The 19,155-nt window shown below is 40.3% G+C and overlaps 1 protein-coding gene across 3 annotated transcripts in view; it reads right to left on the bottom strand.

Moving 5' to 3' along the window:
* Positions 1-19,155, bottom strand: part of RAPGEF4 (Rap guanine nucleotide exchange factor 4) — a 230,577-nt gene that overhangs the window by 9,181 nt on the left and 202,241 nt on the right. For all 3 annotated transcript variants that reach the window (XM_006116479.4, XM_014570177.3, XM_014570176.3), the window contains 7 exons: positions 19,035-19,132; positions 16,474-16,599; positions 15,828-16,006; positions 9,822-9,912; positions 7,107-7,157; positions 6,455-6,542; positions 6,030-6,094 (listed from right to left, as the gene is read on the bottom strand). In XM_006116479.4, the coding sequence (XP_006116541.2) occupies positions 6,030-6,094; positions 6,455-6,542; positions 7,107-7,157; positions 9,822-9,912; positions 15,828-16,006; positions 16,474-16,599; positions 19,035-19,132 (698 nt within the window). The remainder of the gene's footprint in view (positions 1-6,029; positions 6,095-6,454; positions 6,543-7,106; positions 7,158-9,821; positions 9,913-15,827; positions 16,007-16,473; positions 16,600-19,034; positions 19,133-19,155) is intronic.

Genomic DNA, 19,155 nt, shown 5'->3' with positions numbered 1-19,155 from the left:
AGGTAAGGCACAAGCAGTTTTACTGCAATGTAGCTAGGTGAAATCAAATCTGGATAGAGGGCACAATATTCACCTTGCCTAGTTACACTGTTTTCTCCACTAGGATTTTCAGCAAGACAGCAAACAGACCTTTCTGGCAGTGAAGACAAAGCCTATCAGTCACTAGCAATGCTACTGGTATAGTAATCATTCAAACATCTAATTACTGACAAAAATACTGATTATGCCCCATAAACCTGTAGCCAACTCCTGATATATACTGCCCTTTCACAGCTTCCCGTAACGGAATTACAAGGGTGCACAGAGAGCAGGCTATGATTAAGTACTTAAGACTTTTAAGAAAATTATTCATGAAAGAGTTCTCAAGTCTGAAAAAAGCATCATTTAAAAAAAAAGATACAGGTGAAACATTAAACAGAGATGAGCGTGATTTAAAAAGTTGTGTTGATTGGAGGCATATCCTGCTTGGTACTATTTGCAGTCTGGGTGGACAATTACAAGCAGGAAACTTGTCAGCAGCCTATCAGCTGTTGGGATGAAAACTCTTTGGAGAGAATGCAGAGGGCTAAACTCTGCTTCCAGTGACAGCGCTGTAGTTACGCAGAAATACAGAAACACCCCTTTTTGGAATTAAACAAGGATTTCAGAAGGGATCATCAAGAGATTTTTATCTGTAAGAAGAACAAAACTTACGTCTCATAATCAGAATGGATCAAAAGAAACTGTTTTTCAAAGGATGAACAAATTCAAGACAGATCAATAATCCTAACCAGGAGAAATGAGAGATAACTGTATCTGCTAGCACCATCAGGCAGGGGAACAAATAGGCAGAAATGACAAATCGCTTAGACATGGCTCCTACAGAAAATGTACCAGTGCCTGGTTTTCGGTTTCTATTTAAAATTACATAAAAGTAGCAGAATATTTACAATCGTGTGGTTCAGACTTTACATCAGTGTAAATGAGAGCAGAGTTTAGCCAATGTAAATGAGAGCAGACTGCATGGCCTTGTCTTCATTAGGAAAAAGGTATTTTTTAGCTTGTGTTAAGTAAGACATAGCAATTAATGTGACCAGGCAGTTGTAGCTGTAACATGAGATAAAAGACTGGGATTTGACTTGGTAACACATGTTAAAACTACAAACTGCCTTGCCAACACTAGGATTTTACCATGTATTAGCTAGCACATACGAAAACAAAAAAAATCACCCTTTTTCTTACTGTGGATGTTCCACATTCATAGCCTTTTATAGATGTGCACTAATCTGCTCTCTTTCCTATCTATTACAAATCTTTCTCCTATCTTTCCCAGTTTTTTTAATCTCTTTCTCTATCCTCTTGTTAAGAGGTCTTTCTTTCAAAGTTCTGTTTACCATGTTTTCTCCCTTCCTTCCTACTCTGTCCTTCTTTCCCCTTCAAGATCTCACTACTTTCACTGTGGATATGTCCACACTGTGTAATTTCCAGCCTAAGCAGAAATTCCCACACTAACTCTGATTGAGCTAGCATCCTAAAAATGAATAATTGCAGCCACGTTGAGAGGGGCTAGGTGCTGGAGTATATACCTGGAGGTGTCTCCTGTAGGGCCATACTCAGGAGACCAAAACACAGGTAGGGTTGCCAGGTGTCCGGTATTGACCTGGACAGTCCGGTATTTTCACCTCCTGTCTGGTAAAAAAAATTCAGAAACTACCAGACACCTAAAATATCCGGTATTTTCTGATTTTTTTCCCAGCCAGGAGGCGAAAATCTCAGGTTCTTACCTGATTCCACAGGGGAGCTGTCTGGCCCGGAGCAGGGAGACAAGATGGCGGACAGCCACTGTCAGCTTGTTAGGGCCAAAAAGCCTCAAACGCGTTCTTAAAAGGGACACGCTGTTTTTGAAAATATATATATATATTTTGCTTAACAACTCTTGGGGTCTTTTTTTTTTTTTTTGGCTCAACAACTTTGGTCTCCCCCTTAACAGAATTTTTTCCCCAGTGTTTTTGTTTTTGGAGGGGGGGGGTGGAATGTTCGGTATTTCTGGTTAAATCATCTGGCAACCCTAAACGCAGGCTACATGCTAGGGATGTGAGAGGTTAACCTGCTGATAAGCATCACCGTAAATGAGTACAGCTTACTGGTTTCGGTTAACCATAGGGGCTGGAGCAATCCCTGTCTGTGGCAGGCTGGTCTACCCTCTCTCCCCACTGCTGGTTATATGCTAGCTCTCTGGGAGTGGGGCTGGCAGCTCTGTTTTGCTCCTTTCCTGCGGAGGCGGCTTCTCTGCAGCAATAAAGCCTCTTCCCCAGAAGCAAAGCTGGCAGGGGCTGGCAGCCACACTCCAGGGGAGGCTTCACTGCGGGCTTTGCAGAGCCTGCAGTACATGTAACTTTGCAACCAATGAGATTTTCAGCAGTTACATGGTTATCTATTTAACTGACTTTGTACATCCCTACTACATGCCAGGCCAGTGAATGGAGCCATTTGGGAGAGGTCTGACTGGAGCCTGTGTGTTGCTTGAGAAAGCTGTGTGTGCAGACATAAGCAGCAGAAACAGCACAGAAGCAGAGAAAGAAAGCAGCAAGGAGGCCCAGAGAAGCACTTGTAACATGACCCTGAAGGTGTATCTTAACTGCAGCTGGTAGATTGCTTAGCTCTGCTTAAGTGAATTCACTAAAACCAGCAGTGCACCCAGGAATAGTTGCCAGAATACAAACCCACCCAGGGCAGCCTTGTGAGATATGTATATGGACAGCTAGCCCAAGCTGTCAACCTGCTTTCCCCAACTACACTGTTACTTTTAAGACATTAGCTCAAGCAGAACTAATATTTCTCTAGCTTCAGGGGGCAGCCGAGTTAATTTATACAGGATAAACTTAAAAAACAACAAATAGTCCAGTAGCTCTTTAAAGACTAACAAAACACCCAGAAATACCCAGAAACCATCTACTTCAAGATAGGCCCAAGAAAACCCACAATAGAACACCACTTGTTATCAACTACAGCCCCCAACTTAAACCCCTCCAACACATTATCAATAACCTACAACCTATACTGTAATGGGATACTACACTCCGAGAGGCCCTGAGTGAGAGACCTATACTCTCCTATAGACAACAACCTAACCTCAGGAAGATACTTACTAACAACCACAGGGCATACCACATCAATACTAACCCTGGAATTTTCCCTTGCAACATACTCTGTTGCCAACTTCGTCCACATATCTACTCTGGTGACACCATCACTGGACCTAACCATGTCAGTTACACAATCAAGGACTCATATTCCAGTTCATCCAGCAATGTGATTTATGCCATCATGTGTCAGCAGTGTCCCTCTGCAATGTATATTGGACAGACTACTCAGTCACTTCGCCAAAGAATCAATGCCCACAAATTAGACATCAGACATCTTCACAAAGAAAAACCTGTTAGTCTACATTTTAATCTACCTGGGTATTCCCTTGAAGACCTGACAACGTGCGTCTTACTTCAAAGAGACTTTAACACCAGATTAAAGAGAGAAACTTCAGAACTTTCATTCATGCTTAAATTCGACACGTTACGAATGGGCCTTAATAAAGATGCTAATTACCTTACACATTACAAAGACAGCTTCCCCACCTATTGATAGTCCTAGTAACTCCAGATTAGCCACTCATTAACTTACAATAAGCTATTTCCTCCTTCCCTCTCCCTCGCCCCACCTTCTGTTCTAAAATCTGATTTGTTAGTTTATGTGTTTACTTTCTTCATTGTATTCCTTTGTTATATATGGTCATGCCAATTCTCTTTCAGAATATGATCTGAAGAAGTGGGTCTGGCCCACGAAAGCTCATCACCTAACAAACTATCTTGTTAGTCTTTAAAGTGCTACATATTTTTTCCTTTTGTTTTACCAAAATCAGACTAACATGGCTATCTCTCTATTACTATAAAACACGTAGTTGGTATCATGAGCCTTCGTGGGCACAGCCCACTTCTTCAGATGAACAGCTATCTTCTCTGTCTACCTATGCTGGGAAGCCTGTACCCAGCTGAAGCATTTACATACCCTGAGACAGAGAAAGCTTTTGGGTAGAGTGAGGGGTGAAAAGGAGGCTTGGAATGTTAAGCAGACAAACTGCTTGCTGTTTGATTCTTACAGTGTTCAGGGGAACAGGACTGCACCAAAGAAATATGTGACTCCATCTATTTCCACTTCTATCAGAAACAAGACCCAGAAGACCCTAGGGCTGTGTCTAGACTGCATCCTTTTTCCATAAAAGGGATGCAAATTAGACACATTGCGATTGCAAATGAAGCGGGGATTTAAATCCCCCCCGCTTCATTTGCATAAACATGGCTGCCGCTTTTTTCCGGCTCGGGGCTTTGCCGGAAAAAAGCGCCAGTCTAGATGGGGATCTTTCAGAAAATAAAGCCTTGAATAAGGAATAAGGGATCTTTTGGAAAAGGCTTTATTTTTGGAAAGATCCCCATCTAGACTGGCGCTTTTTTCCGGCAAAGCCCCGAGCCGGAAAAAAGCGGCAGCCATGTTTATGCAAATGAAGCGGGGGGGATTTAAATGGAAAAGGGATGCAGTCTAGACACAGCCTAAATGTTGGGTAACTGCTTCCATCAAAACGGGTAACGCCATATCACTGTATAAAACTTCCTGTAAAGACTTCAGCTACTCAAATAAAACCAGGTTGTGGAGATGCATATTTGAAAAATTCTCTCTTATGGCTGGCAGACTCTATAAAACTTCACTTGGAATCTACAACTGTATATCATAGCAAAAGGCAGCCAATGTACACATATACACACAAAATCTGAATGCTGTCCTGATTCACTGGTACAATCATATATATCATCATGGCAGAAGGTATTAATGTCATGCACATTCAATATAAAGTCTGCATAGTAGGAATTAACTGGATGGAGTAGACCCAGAGACAGCATACACTAATCTCATCCAGATTATCACAAGAGGGATTATAGGGGGTAAACACTTTCTTTTGTCAGGTTGAGGACTAACCAGAAGCCAGGCAAATTTGTCTGAGGTTCTTGTGCATTACATAGCAACTTCAGAAAGGAGAGATAACCCCTATGCCCACCTAATTAAACCAGGCAGTTCTGGTCAAACAGTTCTTTCCCTGGAGGAACGCTCTAACTGGGAATGCTTATCTGTGATTAGTATGTCTTCACGGCAGAATTTACTCAGGCTGCTAATTGGGAATTACCCCTAGGAATTCTCCACCCAAACTGAACCTCTCTTCTGAATTTGGTGGTGAGTTTAACACAGGCTGGTTGGCGTGTTTGGGGCTGTAGACTAAAATCTGAGTGCTGCATTCAGTTGGATCAATATCTGCCCACACTGCAGTGAGCGCACAGGCTAATCACTCAAGTGCTGATATTCCTCCAATGCCTTCCCACAATTCTCCCAAGTGCTCGAAGGGCAGACAAAGTTCTCCCACAATTCACTGTGCAAAAATCATAGTGTGGCTCAGCTAACTGCAGCACAAAGAACCATGGGCTGCGCTCCCCACAAGTCTGAGCAGCACACATGGCAGAGTGCAGCACAAGGGGGTACACGGTCACTTGGGTAGGTCCTTGTAATGAGGCAGCTTACACTGAGGCTTGGCTTTATCACCTGAGTTAACTTTGAAGAGAAGATATACCCTGAGTAGCCAATATGGACAATAAGCAAATCCCCTCTCCTCGGTAGCAGGAAAACGTTGCCTAGCTGAGATTTCTGCAAAAGGAAATTGCCTGCATGTAGTTGTTGCCACTTCTGTTCTAGGTAAATACAACTTGTGTACCTTTGTAAATACATACATTATGTTAGAACATAATCCTGACTTTGTATCATCAATTTCCTTTTCAACAGGAGGGAGAGCTCCCATGCTTGGAAATTTGTTACTCTTCAAAGGGCAAAAATGAAGTTTCAGAAGCAAATGAAGTTTCTGCACCTATTTTATACCTAAAAGGTAAAACCATCAGTTCTCTTGCATCACTGTAAAGCTCATCATACAACCCCAGTTAGCAACATAGTGTACGTACCATTTTTTCAAAGTTTACTAGATTGTCAATGAATGTCTTGTTCCCCTCATGAGTAAACGTCATGTCTGCATAGAAATGAAAGCAAGTCTTATAACTAATCAACTTATTACATACAAATCAGCACAGCACTGTATCTATATCTCTTCAGTTATAACAATCATAACATTTAATTATTAAAAACACACTCCTTTTATTAGAGTGAAACTTTGAAAGATTTCTCACTGAGGCTAGAGCAATTAGAGTCTGACATTCAGATTCACTGAAAATTCTTTCTCCTTTCTCCATGTCCTGATTTTTTTTTAAATGGAAAAGAGGATTGCACCTGCCACTGAGATTGAATTTTACTTTCTCTTACTGCCTTTCCTTCTTCAAATATTTGACAACTAGCTTTCACATGAATACAGCTGGTAGATTTTCTAGATTACCTTTTATAAGTAAGGGCATGAAGGGAATTATAGGAGGGTCCAGTTTAGCTACAGTAAGCCGGTAGGCCCTATGGTTTCTTGATGGATCCTTTAATAAAGGAGAAATCAGATAATTATTAATAGCGACCAAGAAACAGAGCCTGTGTAGATTCATTCAAAAGCCAGTGTTTTAAATGTAATTACTTTCTCTTGTGGCTTTAACAAGTACAGCTTCAAAACAAGGACAGCTTTTATTTAACAGTTTTCCTATCAAAATGGCAAGGTATAAGTGTGGTAACAAAACACTTATTTGTATAGAAACCTCACATTCCCCCTCCCTCCTCCCGAATGGAATTGCAGACACTGGAATAAAAAATATCCTTGACAGAAAATATAATTTCTCATATATAAAATGGGAAAACTTATTATAAAGCTTTTCAGAGTTTCCCAGATTGACCATAAGTGGAACATAAATTCTGTCAAGAGTAGCTTGCTAAGAGTATAATTTATTAGTCATACATGCTTGTTTTAGCAGCATTAAAATGGGATCATAAACTTCTTAAATTCAAACAAGGACATATAAAATGTTCTGAATCGAGGAATTCAAATCAGTTACTCAGAAACTGAATTAGTACAGATTTTGCACAGAATAAAAGGATTTATTGCCATTTACCATTAAGCTTTCAAACTCTGCATAGATCTTTTTGAACTTGCTTGGAAGTTTCTGTTAATAAAATAAAAACAGAAAGTGTTGTTAAATTCAGTCTTCATCGAGTATAATAATTTTACTGTATATGTTTCTTGTAAACACCCTTAAAGCAGAAAAAAAATGTTCTTTTTGGAACAATGTGGTAATGTAAAATACAGCACATCACCTAGCAACCAGATTATAAATAGAGATGGGACTGAGCCAAAAACATGAATTCTGATTTGGAACCAAACCTGAAGTTACCCAGTTTGAGATGTTCAGATTCAGACACTGAATCGGCCCATTACAGTGATATGTTGCAGCCAAGTAATTCTCGTTCATATCTGAATCCAAAGTGCAAATGAAAGTTTAGTTCAGTTCAAATTCAGGCCCATTCTTAATGACAGCCTGTTTGAAAGAAAAACAGTTTACACAAATACGTTGGCCAGTATTATTTCGGCTAGATCGTTCACATAAATGACCATATGCCTTTTGGAACATTCATAAGTTAATCAAACCACACCTAGGCATTTCCAAAAAGATGTTGTTAATGCAAATGTATCATCAACTATGGCACAAATCCTTGATTTACCAGGCATCCAAGGGTCGTCTTTATTTGTTTGAGCTTAAGTTAATTAATAACTTTTCAGTTCACAATAGACACTGATAATGAACTGTTGTCAGCAATGCCCACGGTGAATAAAGGGACATTCTTAAATAGTCACTTCTACCTCACATTATACTAGAAATGTTGAGCAAATTTACTGGAAGTAGTCCTCCTGGGGCACCTTAGAGGCTAATAAAAGTAGACATTGGTAGTAGACACTGCTATGTGAACAAGAAAGCTTGAAAGATCTTAGTAACTTTTACATATCAAATTAAATATGTAATCTTTCTAATTTGGATTACAAATTTGAATACCTTTTTTATCAAATTACATGACAACATTTAGTGGGCATAATAAAGAAATACTGCCTTAAAGTGTCTCCTATATCGAACATGCATAAGATAGCAAGATAGAGTACCACCCTAAGGGGCCTAATGATGTACATGAGCAATTGTGTGCCTCTTTTCCATGTGCATACAAAATAACTATTTGTGAATGAAATGGTCACATATAGCTACAAATACCTGTTATCTGCATGTGACTGATATACCTGCATGTGAATGTTAGTAAAAATCAGATTCTAAATATGTATGTTTAATTATGTTCACTGTATATATTCTGAAAAAAAATTGTGGAATTACTCTTAGATTATATCTTGTTAACCTGGCTGCTCTGCTGAACAAAATAGTGTGAAAACATTTATTTGAATACAGTATCACATCTCTTTCATTTATCAATTTTCCCCCTTCCAGCTCAATCCCCATATCTATTGTAAATTCTAGCTTCTTGTATACAATATACAAATTAAATTCCATCTCTTGTCTGCTTAGAACTCATGCCTTCTTTTAAACTCCCAACTATCCTTCTTATTAGCTAGAAATAAAGGGCCAGTTATTTACTGGTGTAATTGAAACCATATTTTAGTATCAATTATACCAATAACATAGCACAGACTTCAAGCAACTTGGCTAAACATTTTTCTATTTTTCAAGAAAAATGATGTCAAAAATACCCAGAATATATGAAAACATTTCTGTTTTCAACCAGCAGATACAGCATGCCAACATTTTTCTAAAAATGGAAATTTTAATGAAAATATTTTGCTAAAAAATTTCATGAAAAATCAGAATTTTTGGAGCAGATTAGGTGACTCGTGGTAGGGGCAAGAAGGGCCACGTGCCTCTCCCCAGATGCCAGGAGGGCACATTCAGCAGGGAACCGCAGGAGAAAAGAAGCAGCCTCATGCCAGCAGCTCTTCTAACATGGCTGTGCCCTTCTACGCATCTGCGTCCACTGGAGGACAGGGCTAAGGTGGTACCAGAACAGTCATGCCGGTAAAGTTGTTGGCATGTTGCCACTAGGCAGACCCATGTTTGTTTTTTGCCACTGCAGTTCCCAGGAGAGTCCTGTGGCTCAATGCTGAACTGCAGGGATCTCCCAGGAATTGCAGTGGCAAAAGGAGCATGACGCAGGGCCACCATTCCCAAGTGCAGCTGTACTGGTACCATCCCCAGTCCTACCCCCAACTCTGTCCTCCAGTGGGGCTGTATAGAAGCCAGATGATGCAGCTGTGTGGAAGGGCAGGGGGAGGTACAGCTGTGTCAGAGGCTCATGACCCCACATTCTGGTCCTTTCGCTGCTGTTCTCGAGAGCCCCAAGGCTCAGAAGCTTTTGGCACAGCAGGAGGACAGTCTCCGTCGCCCTCCAGCAACATGGGATGGGGCGCATGCAGGGGCAGGGCAGGGCAGGGCAGGGCAGGGCAGGGAATTATGTGAGAAGGTCGTGTGCCCCGTTAGCTGGTGCCTCCCTTTGTGTTCCTCCCATTAGTTGCCTTTTTCTTTACCTCCTTTTTAAGAAACAAAATATGGGAACGCAGAATTGTGCCCCACAAATGCTCATTCATGGTGTGGGATGCCTCCAAGTTTTTGGCCTAGTAACCTCTCCTCTCAGGAGCTGAATTACTGTCTAGAAGAATGACCTGCCTCTTTCTCAATCCTAATTCTAGAAGTAACATGTATAGATGGAGGTGGTTGCTTACTAAAAGCAGAAATCACAAGCAAATATCTTGAAAGTGAATTATACCTGCCACTTACCTCCCATGTCAGTGAAAGGCGGCTCACAGCAACGTTACTTAGTCCCATGATAATAGCGAAAAAGGAATTCAGATTTTTGTATTCCTTACAGCTGAAAGACAAGAGGGCCAGACTTTAATGGTATGTATATATAAGAGGAGAAGTAACACAGAGGTCTTACATTCTGGCAAACCTTACCAGTGGGCTCGGGACACATAATTTTGCCCTCTTCCACCTCTGAGTTGTGTTTGAACCTCACAGCATAATGAGAAACTTGGTAAACCTAGGATAAGTGTATCTATATTGACCAAATTCACCTAGAAACTTCTCTTCCTCACTCCTCAAATGGCCACCAGTTTTCCTCTTACTTAATTCCACCTTTGGCATATGGTGTTTTAATCTCCTTTTCTCCTACCAGTGCACTATGGGTCATCTCTTTACATCAGACTAAATTAAGGCCCAAAGAATGCTAAAAACAGGGGAAGAGGTATGGTTTGCACTCCCACTGCTGCAGAACTTGGTGGGCTGTCATGTTGTCTACACCCAAAAGGTTCAAGGGCATGGGGTCCACTGGATGCCCAGAGATGGCTGTATTTCAGTGATTCCTGTGTACATGGTCTGTAATCAATTTGTGCAGTTTCTTGAACTCTGTGGGACCTTTCATTTAAGGCAGAGATGGGAGCCCGATCCAGCCTGCCAAGCAGCCCTGCTGTTCCCCCGCCCGCAAGCCAATTAGATTCTGGGGGCGGGGGAGCACGTGAAGCCTCCTCTCACTCTGCCAGGAGCATGTGGCACTTTGAAGCACCACGCGCTGATTGCAGGGCGGGAAGAGGAGGAGAGCGGAGGAGTCTTTGTGCACTCGCCCACCCCCAGGCCAATCTGGGCCTGGGGGTCTGGGAGCTGCGTGAAGCTTCCTTCGCCCTGCCCCGGCCCTGCGAGAAGCCCTCGGCACTTCAAAGTGCCATATGCTCCTCGCAGGCTGGGAGGAGGCTTCCTGCGCTCCCCTGCCCCCAGGCCTTGATTAGCCTGGGGGTGGGGGAGTGTGCCAAGCCTCTTCCAGGGCATGAGTGTCTAGTGGGAAGAGGGGCAAAGGGGCAATCATTGTCTGGGGGTGGGGTAACTCCACCTTTTCCTGCTTAGGCCCAACCCTTCCTGTTTAGGCCCCACCCCTTCTGGGGTGGCCCGAGGCTACTTCAAAAATTTTTGAAGTGGCTCCCAGGCAAAAATTATTGTCCCCCCCCAATTTAAGGTCATTCTAAAGACATTTATAGCATACCCATTGCTGAAAACCCCACATACTAGGTGTACTAAATCTGCCCTAGCCTCCAAGAATGCTCCTTCATTAATACTCAAGAGAGACTGAAGGATATAATCAGGGGGACCAACAGAATTGCTGGGCCCCTGAGCAAGGTGTGTGGGGGAGGGCGGTTCTGTGCTCCCAGAAGGGTCAGGGTGTCTTGAGCTGAAGGTGCAGCTGCCAGGACTGCACCAGCCCCCGCATCTCGCCAGCCCTTAGCACTGCTTGCGGAGTTCTGACGGTGAATTAAAGGGGCTGGGCTCCGGTTGCCACAGTAGTGGCCAGAATAGCCAAGAGCCCCAGGCCCTTTTGAATTGCCAGGTCCAGAGGCAACTGCCCCCTTTGCCCCCTCCTGTTGGCAGACATGGACCAGCGTGTTCTGAAAGCTGGGTGCTTGAGATTCAGATGTCACCCAGTTGATGTGTTTCTACTGGTGGTGCAAATCCACACATGCCTCGGTGCACATAACAAAATGTATTACATACATAGATGGAAAAAATAGAGGGAGCACTGGATATAACAGCATGTTATAGTGTATCTGATATGCCATATCTTTGCAAATGAGTTGCTGTTTGTCAATATAACTGTCCAAAGTAGAAATCTTTAGGCCTATGCTTCTTTTGCTATTTGACTTGCAGAGGTCGAGTGGTAGGATATTAAGGAAACTATAAAAAGAAGAGATTCAAACTGTGATTCTCAAATACATTTCTCTACTTCAGCACTATCTACAGAAGTTCAATCCTGAACATTTTATCCTCTCTCAGATATCTCATCTTGCATGGCCCGTATTCACCTTAAACTCAGCATGGCCAAGAGTAAGCTCATAGTCTCATCTTCCAAAAATATCTCTGCTCTTTGTACTGTGCTCTCCGGTCTTCTTGTTAACAACTTTACCACCCTCTGGCCCTTGCAATGCTGCTGCCAAAATTAGTTTCCTTTGATGATGGTAACATGTCTTTACTTGTTCTGGGAGACACCAAGCATAAAACTGGGCCCATAAAAATAATAAATATTAAAATACTAGTGTTCAAGCATAATATCTAGGCTTAGTTAAGTAAGCTGTAACTTGTAATTTACAACTATATTTTGTCTGAAATAAAGGAATGTTTCCATATTGACTAAATACCTTTTTTCAAAGCAGTACAGCTACTCTATTAAGACTAGTATGGATGGCCTTTTTAAAAAGCTCTATATTAAACAGTTCAGTGTACACAAGTGAATCAACAATGGAACTAACACCTAAAATCATAAAATACAGTTTTTGTTCAAGTGGATAAATAGAACTTCAAAAAGAGGATGCACAATTTTATTAAGAACAGTCTTTCTGTGTGTTCTGACAATATAATGTAAAATGATGTGTAGGATTTTTTAAAGCACTTAATTAAATTAGGACACCAAGACCCGTAATCCCACAAACTGATTTTATTAGGAATATCTTCTATCATGCACTTGCACATGTGTACACATATACATAGATGCACACACACACACACACACACACACACACACTTTAAAAATCACTGACTTTCAATGGGATTTTGGCGCACTGACCTGGGGGGGTATTTTGTGGGTATGCATATGGGGAGAGATTTTTAATGACTGTGTGTGAGAATCAAGATGAAAAAGAGGAGGCATAGAAGAGTGACTGAATATCTTTTGTGTATATTCATAAAGAGATTATTTTCAAAAGTGTGTATTTAAAGACAGGAGAGAGAGAAAGAGAGAGAGAGAGAGAGAGAGTGGTGTGTGTGCGCGCGCGCACACACATGCATCTGTGTGGAAGCACTGAAAGATACCACAGGAGATATATTTAATTAGTTTGTTCATTTCAAAGACTCAGAGTTTGTGATCCTGGTGAGCTGGGCACTTTCACCCAGCAGGTGGCATAGGCAATTACTGCAAAGAAAGCCAAAAGTACACAAGGCTCAGCACAGTGAATCCACATCTGGTTATGTAATTTCCCCTTTGGGTGTGAGCCCCAATAAGGGTGGATTTTGGGGCAGACAGCATGCTTATTGGAAAAGTGGTGATCCCTCAGGCCCAGTATGGGAACAAAGTGCTCAGCAGCCATTATCTCTGAATATCAGTATAGCAGGAAGACTGCGCAGCCACACCCCTTCACCACCCGTCACTCAGGAAGATTAACAGTATTGTACTGAACTGAGTACCCTTGCTAATGAGTTTAGTGCACCGTCATTTGTCCCAGGAAGGATTCTACTCTCATTCGGTTACTAGTTTATCAAGACTCTTCATGTGGAAATTGAGACCACAATATTACTTCAAGGCCTGGGCCCACCTTTTGTAACACAATCCCTTGGCTCTTTTCCCCACCTAACTCTTGGACAGGTTCTGTTTGTTTTACTGTGTTTTGTAGCACTTGTTACCATGGCAACAATTTATTTGGTAAGAAAGAGCCCCATCGTTTTTAAAGTTCTTTTGCAGTAACTGAAAATAAATCTGCCAGCTCAATTTTTATTTAGGAAAATCTTGTGCTTTAAAACTCCCTGCACTTAGGAGACACAGAGGTCTCAGGAGAGCAGGTCACGTTTAGACATTTATTTTTAGAACTGTAGTGAAACCAGAAACATAGAAGTAAACATCTCATCACGCTGATCTAAATAGCATAAGGTAATCCCATGCCACTGGAAAATCTAATGGAATGGGGGGAAGTTTATAATTGATTATTTTCCCAGTTTTTTCTTAAGGTGAAGTTCAATCATTATTTTGAAGTTAATTTATTTTAAAGGTTTATTAAATTTATCTTCATATCTTAATTCACTTACATTTATGCATTTTCTCATTTCATACCACTGATTTGAGGAATAAACCATATTCATTTTTGTATATGTATCTTACTACCCTCTACTGGACAAAATATGTCAGACCTGCTTTCTGGTCTAAAATTTCCCTTTAGAGACAGATGTAATGGAATGGCTGTTCTTAAAGACTACAGGAGCACGTTTTATTTATCTTACTATGAGTCTGATCCTGTGAGGTGCTGAGTGCATCATTGTAAATTATTTATTTGTATTATAATAGAAGACCCAGTCAAGATCTGGATCCATTGTCTAAGGCATTGTGCAAACACACAGAAAGACACAGTTTCTGTCTAGAGGGGTTTAGAATCTAACCTGAGACAATAAGTAATTGGTAGTTGTAACGAACAATAGCAAGGGAGGAAGCAAGGAGTGGGCAACAGTGCTAGGAAGTATTTTTACATATGGTAGTTGTGGCCCTTCTCCCTTTGAAGTCAACAGAAAATTCCTACTGAATTCAGTGGTGGGGAATCAAGCCGTAAGCACACAAATTGAAGGTTCCAAGCAATGGAATTTCTCCTTGTGTGCTTCTGGTATCCACATTTAAACTTGGTGGCTAGAAAGAGAAAATAACAACAGAGCACTTTCGAAAAAAGGCATTATTCCTCGTAAAATGAGGTTTTCCACAGTCGAAAAAACTACTGCATTCTTTCGATTTAATTTCGAAAGAACACAGCAGCAGTCTAGACACAGTTGAAGTTTTCTCGAATAAAGGTCACTTTTTTTTTCAAAAAAACCCTGTAGTCTAGACACCCTTAAGGACATAAGTGGGCATAGGTCCTACTGAACTCAATAAGGGTATGTCTACACTACCCCGCTAGTTCGAACTAGCGGGGTAATGTAGGCATACTGTACTTGCAAATGAAGCCTGGGATTTGAATTTCCCGGGCTTCATTTGCATAAGCGGGGAGCCGCCATTTTTAAAACCCCGCTGGTTCGAACCCCGTGCAGCGCGGCTACATGGGGCACGAACTAGGTAGTTCGAACTAGGCTTCCTAGTTCGAACTACCGTTACTCCTCGTCGAATGAGGAGTAACGGTAGTTCGAACTAGGAAGCCTACTTCGAACTACCTAGTTCGTGCCCCATGTAGCCGCGCTGCACGGGGTTCGAACCAGCGGGGTTTTAAAAATGGCGGCTCCCCGCTTATGCAAATGAAGCCCGGGAAATTCAAATCCCGGGCTTCATTTGCAAGTGCGGTATGCCTACATTACCCTCCTAGTTCAAACTAGGAGGGTAGTGTAGACATACCCTAAGTTACTTGTGTGGGTAGCTGCAGGATTGGGTTCTAAGGGTGCATCTACACAACAGTATTATTTCAGAATAACAGCCATTACTCCAAAATAACAATGTGAACGTCTACACGGCAATTCTGTTATTTCAAAATAAATTTGAAATAATGGACGGCTTATTCTGACTTCTGAAAACCTCATTCCAAGAGAAATAACACCTATTCCAAAATAGCTATTTCAGAATAGCAGTAGTGTGCGTGCCCCACTGTTGCTATTTTGAAATAGCTCCACCCCAGGGCAATTCAGAATAATTACTCCCAGTTCCTGCTGGGGCTCTAAAGAAGGTAGTCCAAGCCTGCCTTGGACTAATTTTGAGGCTTCCCTATGGAGTAAATGAGCTATTTTAAAATAAGCTACAGGCAGTCCCTGGGTTTCGTACAAGACAGGGACTGTAGGTTTGTTCTTAAGTTGAATTTGTATGTAAGTCGGAACTGGTACATATTGTACCCCAGATGTCCCCGATTCAGCTGCTGCTGAAACTGACCACCTTACATTAACAGGGGTGGGCAAGATGAATTAGGCTTTTTCAGCTGTTTGATTCTCTGTAAAAAGGACACATAACAAATATATTAAAAACCAGGCATGTATTTCAGTCTATTTCTGTATATACTAGTATATACTTACTGGGCAGCTATCTTAATGAATTTCTTTAACAGCTGAACACGCTTGCTGAGCTGGGAGCAAAGACACATCTCTGTGACCACCCAGAACTGGATTTCATTAAATCTTCTCAAAAACAAGTCCAAATTTGCTGTGGTCTTTTTAAAATTGTGCCTTCCAAATGTGTGGTATATCAGCTCCAGCTAGGAGAGAAAAAACAGAGTTGGCTTTTAAATGTCTGGTTTTTGTGGGTTGGGGTGAAGAGGACTGAGGAGAAGTCACTGTTAGGTATTTAAATTATTCAGGCTTGAAACTTGCTGGGTAGTAAATATGTGCATGATACAGCTGACGAGGATTCAGCTTGCATTGCAAGTTTGGTTGGCACTAAGGCACATTAAAAGCATAAATATAGACTGTATAGTAACAGTTTAATACTTCCAATGAAACATATAAAAGTAATTTAATATCCAGTCCACTGTTAGGTAATGTTTCTTTTATATACTTTATATTTTTGCTCTGGCTGGAATAGTATTTAATAGTTTCAAGGCTTGCAATTGTTAAGATTCTACAAGTTAAACTCAGAGAAAATCTGGCAAACAGTATTAGTATCTACAATGCACAGCTAAATGTTTAATAAGAAATACTATCATGCTATTTTGATTCTCCATACCTCATGCACACAGTTGAAAAGCTCCCAGTCATAAATTGTCATCTGATACGCTAAATCTTTGGAGCTCATGAGTTCAAAAGTTCCTACAGTTCCCGTCGATGGGCCTTCTTGTTCTGGCAAAGGTGTCTGTGAACAAGAATAATGATACAAGAATATTTCAAAGTGCTAAACTGCACTATCAGTGTTTAGTCATCTGCTGATTTATTTCAATATCGCCAATTTTTGAAGGGGTTTCAAATAATGTATCGGGAGTCTGCTTTTGACTATCAATAGTAATAAAGCCTCTATTATCAATTCCCATTTTTACATACATAAGCATCCGAACCACAGCACGCCAGCCAAATATTTTTGCAACTAACAGATTTTAATTATGTGAATTATCTCCTTTATTAGAAATTAGACACCTGTAACAATTACATGATTTAGTAAGTATAGCTCATACTTTCTCTCTCGGTATACAGTGCATATATTGTAGTCCTTGTCATGAGCTGACATTTGTGCTTGCATAACTCTCAGTTATGTTATTGGGAGTTTTATGTGTGCACAGAGTATATTCCTGCGAATTATTAAAGTATCGATTTTTAAATGGATTTTCATATCATCTAATAAAAGATGTGAGCTGCAATTTGTACACAATTATTCTTTATCCAAATAAATTTAAAATGGGGGCTTCCATGTTTGGAATCATCTATTGTATATATTAGGGCCAAAGAGTCTAAATCTAACTTATTCAATTGCCAACAAATATACCTGTTGCTAATTCACATACATCCTGAGACCTCACAATACTTTGTGATATCCCAAATTTTAAATTGCTTTTACTTCCAGGAGAGGGCAGTATAGTTCATTTACTATTTGCTCTTCAAATTCTTCCATACTGTCTTTAATTTTTAATGAGCATTATCTGATATATTGCAGATTATGATAGAAAAATGTGCTTTCAACAGAACAGGCCCCATCCTGAATTCAATCTGAATCAGGTCTGTAAGATCAGGCCATGTATTTCCAAATAAAAAAGTTATGATTACTACATTATTCTGCATTTAAAAAACAATATTATGGCTGCAAATTTTAAAAAAGAAATAGGGAGCACTGGATTAACATACCAACATTCCCTGTCTCAAAAATGAGTACTTAGTAAGTTTGTTTGTGCTAGAGTTGCTACTTTTTATTTTCACAAAACTACAAGACACAATTGCATCAAACTGTTCCAAAATAATTTGCAATAAACTGCTCACATTTTGGCCCTACAAGTCTAGCTTTTCATTTTTACCTTTAGGAAAGAGTGATTTTGCACAAAGTTAAATAGATTTTTGTACCTATTCAGAGACTATTTGCTGTATTACCATTATAAATAGCTGGTCTGAAATGTATTTTCTACATTTAGATGTAGACTCTCAAGGTATTTATAAATTCATCCATTCCAGAATAACGCCCTTATTTTCATAAGGGGCATGCCAAGCAAAACATCAACAAATTCACAGACTAGAAAGGACATTCTTAAATGGTAAGAAAAGGTGTTTCATGTTATAGGATTCTGTTAATTGTTAACACCATTCTTTAGATTACTGCAAGAATAGTCAGTGTGTGGACTTCTTTAATAGAGAGTTGGGAAGTTACTATGATAAACTTAAAGCCCTCTAGTCCTCCTGAAGCCAGCAGGAGGTGCAGTACAATAAACTGTATTTGACATATTCAGTCCATGCTAAACTGAGATAGCAAAAAAAGCAAAAGGCAGCCAAGCACTGAAAATTTACTACTAAGTTTCTAAATCTAAATCAGAAGCAAAACTCAGATTTTGCAATATCTATACATACTAAGTAGCTTGTTGAAAGCATACGGGAAGCTGGGAGTAATAGAGATCATGCTGACATAGCTTGGCAATGACAGTTATTTTTAATGAAGTAAAAGGAACAAAGTGCAGTCAGAATCAAGCTCTATAAAAGCAGGCCCCCTGGACATTGTTAAAGTTACTGTATGATCAGGAAGCACTTATGAACAATTTTACCCAAGGAAAACCAGACTTTCTACTTAGAATATTTTCTGTGAATCAAGTTAGAAATATCTGTGATTTCTGACATGGTATTTGGAGGGTCAGGCAGAAAAGGTTTTTAAACACTTACTGCATGAATCACATCTGTATAATAGTTAACTGATAACATCTAATTCCCCTTATACATACAGTAATGGAGATGGGGGGAAGAGAATTCTATTATCAGATTCACACTATAAATCTGGGTTATAATATTTTGCTCTGCCTGTATGTTAAGCTCGATTTAGAATACTGGGATTCAAATTCTGCTGTGTGGATAAGAGAACCATGTTTGCCCTAGTTTAAGAAATGATACTTAATATCTATCCTTTAAAAAAAATAACAATCCTCTTTCCACAGCACTGTGACAAAATTTTAGCTTTGAATCTCTCAGGTGACAGTCACTAACACACTCAATAAGCAGAATGGGTTAAGAAACTTGTCAACAACTATTGTTGAAAACATCTGGAAAGCAAAATTCAAAACAAGCTCTCCGATTTGCAATGCTGAAAACAGTATGCATACATACCAGGGAATCAAACTGATCTCGTGGGCAAGCGAACAGACGTCCATTAACACTGAGTGTTGTAAATGCTGAAACATCATTAGGTTTGAGCACAACCTTTTCTATAACAATGAAAGCAGATGAT

Source organism: Pelodiscus sinensis, chromosome 7 (genome assembly GCF_049634645.1).
Source record: "Pelodiscus sinensis isolate JC-2024 chromosome 7, ASM4963464v1, whole genome shotgun sequence".
In the NCBI taxonomy this organism is placed as follows: Eukaryota; Metazoa; Chordata; order Testudines; family Trionychidae; genus Pelodiscus; species Pelodiscus sinensis.
This window is presented reverse-complemented; position numbering and strand designations above follow the sequence as displayed.